Source organism: Anoplophora glabripennis, unplaced genomic scaffold (assembly GCF_000390285.2).
Source record: "Anoplophora glabripennis isolate ALB-LARVAE unplaced genomic scaffold, Agla_2.0 scaffold1425, whole genome shotgun sequence".
Classification (NCBI taxonomy): Eukaryota; Metazoa; Arthropoda; class Insecta; order Coleoptera; family Cerambycidae; genus Anoplophora; species Anoplophora glabripennis.
This window is the reverse complement of record NW_019417520.1, coordinates 54311-56762: the sequence shown is the minus strand read 5'-3', so window position 1 is coordinate 56762 and position 2452 is coordinate 54311. Positions and strand designations below refer to the sequence as shown.

Sequence of the window (2452 nt, the reverse complement as noted above, 5' to 3'; positions counted from 1 at the left end):
TTTTAATTACGTTTTATCTCTCTCTGAGTTTACCTTATCACCTGTTACTTTTCAAATTTTACAAAGGTAAATTTTAATTTTAAAATATGGCGTGACGCATATCAAATTAAACGTCTTGATTAATGCAATAAGATAGTGGGTCTCATAGAATTTTTCTTCTGTTCGCGATCGATGATATGCTAGCTCTGCAACAGGTAGAAAGCGCTCACTATCTAAACGTTTTTACTCACTTATAAATTCTTAATGAAACCCGTTGCATGTTACTTGAATCACGCCCTATTTTCTAATCAAACACATTCTAATCACGTGACCTATTTCAGATGCTACAAATAGGTGTACCTTACGGACGTCTAATCACCTTTTATCTCACCGACACGAGATTATCCAGAGTGTTTAAATAACGAGTTACAAAGTCATTTCTTCAGTTTTATCTTCAGCCTTCGAAGTGTTAAGATCGCAGTCAGTCTTCTTTTCGTGCTCGACGCTATTCAATTAACTTGTAAGTTTTTCAAATTTACTTTCGACAGGGAGCGTTTATCAGCTTTGGTATCTTTCAGAAATCCTACTACCGCTGCAAGATGTCTAAATTTTCGATAGTTAAAGACACAACACGCATGGTTCGCAACTTTAATTTACAAGGACGTACTTTAGAGTTTAAAATTAAACCGGTACCCGTCGGTGAAGACCCCGTCGGTTGGGTAAAGGAGGCCATTAACCAAATAATTCAAAGAGCAACCGAAAACCTCAGTTCTGAAGATCAAGTTTCGTTTTCGTTTTGCTCCAAGGATTTCGCCAGAGGTGATGGTTGGGTCCGCTTCAGACCTATGGAACAGGTTACTTACGATGATGTGTGGAATGTAATAAGCAGCACCTATCAGTCAAATTCCACGGGGCTCAACACCGAGACGTTCTGTCTAGGAGTCACCTCTGTGCGGATGCCCGCTCGGAAAGGACGCGGCAAAAAGTATAACACTTTTGAAGAGGAGTGTGAGAAGCGACGATCTACAGATAATTCGGATATGACGCTAGTTGCTCGACCATCAACCTCTAGAGAGTCCCAAATCCAAAGACAAACTCACACTTTAAAAGAAGCAGAGGGCCAAAAGAGAGTGACTAGAAAGAGATGTAGCGCATGCTATAAAAATATGTCAAGGCAGCACAATTCAGCCTATGCTCGAAAAAATGCTAAAAAGGTGAACACTGTTTGTGAACAGTGTGAACAACCAATGTGTATAGCATGTTTTAAAAATCACAAATAAACATACTTATTTTGTGTACTTTAATGAGATTTTACTTGTTTAGTTTTAGGGTTAGAATAGTTTTATTCAGTTATACTTGTTTTCTTTTATAAAAACTGTTTACTTTTCTAGTGTTTTGCAAAGCTTAGGGCTAGTTTTGTAACACGATTCAATCATAAAATAAAGTTTTCTTTCCTAAATATTACTCAGTATTTTGTAGACATACTACCAAGCCCCAGTAAGATAGGTTTACATCTTGGGACCAAACTTAATATTTTATTTCTCTATGCTAAATATATGTATAACGTTGCCACCGGTGGGCACACGGTCTCGAAATAAAACACGTAGTGTGACCACGAGTGGTCACGTTGTCCATTCAATGGGGGTTCAATAATGACCACCGGTGGTCACTTGGTCCTCTGTTGAAAAATTAAAATGTCCATCGGTGGGCACGTGCCGCTCAGCGTGGTAGTATGTGGTAGTCGCTAGACAGAAGTTCAAACAAATAATGGTAATCGCCCACAACGGGACAGGCATTTGACATATTCGAAAATAAAAAACATAATACAACGTTTGTGTTTTATTTTTAAGTAACAACTAGTCAAAAGATAAATATAATTTCAAAAAGACGTTAACTCAGTACGGTCTTTTAGAGTAGTCAGAGATAAACTGGGGGATAAACTAAAAACCATAGAGATTAAAACATATTTTACGTGTTCTTCAAGGTTACCGCATGTCCTTTTTCCGCGATACCCCTCCAGAGTATAGATGTAGTTGAACATCTTTGGTTTTGAATGCTTGTTGAAGGGGTCAAAGTCAATTTTCGACAGCAGAGCAAACGATACGGGTTTTCGTCTTCATAACGTATATAACACGAAGGCTACTTAGCCACGTACTACTGATTAATTACATCGCCGCGAATATTTAGCTTCCTTAGCGGTCTCAAAGCTTTTGCTTTAAAGTAGAACTTAATCGCCGTTTTCATTTTCTCGACTTGATACTGCCACGAACAATACAAGAATGAATCGCTTGCTCGAGGTATTTTTATTATGTAGGGAGTAAGAGTGGAGGGGTAAGGAATTAAAAAACGCGTATTTAATACATATTTATTTTCAGCATTTTATTTATATCATTAATGAAAATTTCAATAGAGGTATTTACAAGTTTAAAATCGTTGTATTTACATGTAATAATAGTGTATCTCGTTCTTGATG

The 2452-nt window shown here is 37.3% G+C and overlaps 1 protein-coding gene across 1 annotated transcript; it reads left to right on the top strand.

Moving 5' to 3' along the window:
- Positions 1–404: 404 nt before the first annotated feature.
- On the top strand, positions 405–1259 carry LOC108913681. The gene is made up of 2 exons (XM_018719270.1): positions 405–499; positions 558–1259. The coding sequence occupies exon 2, from the start codon at positions 579–581 to the stop codon at positions 1257–1259; it is 681 nt and encodes a 226-aa protein (XP_018574786.1). The 5' UTR covers positions 405–499; positions 558–578.
- The last annotated feature ends 1193 nt before the right edge of the window (positions 1260–2452 follow it).

What these genes read in the sequence shown, in the direction of transcription:
- LOC108913681 (XM_018719270.1), top strand. Translation starts at nt 579, where the DNA reads ATGTCTAAATTTTCGATAGTTAAAGACACAACACGCATGGTTCGCAAC.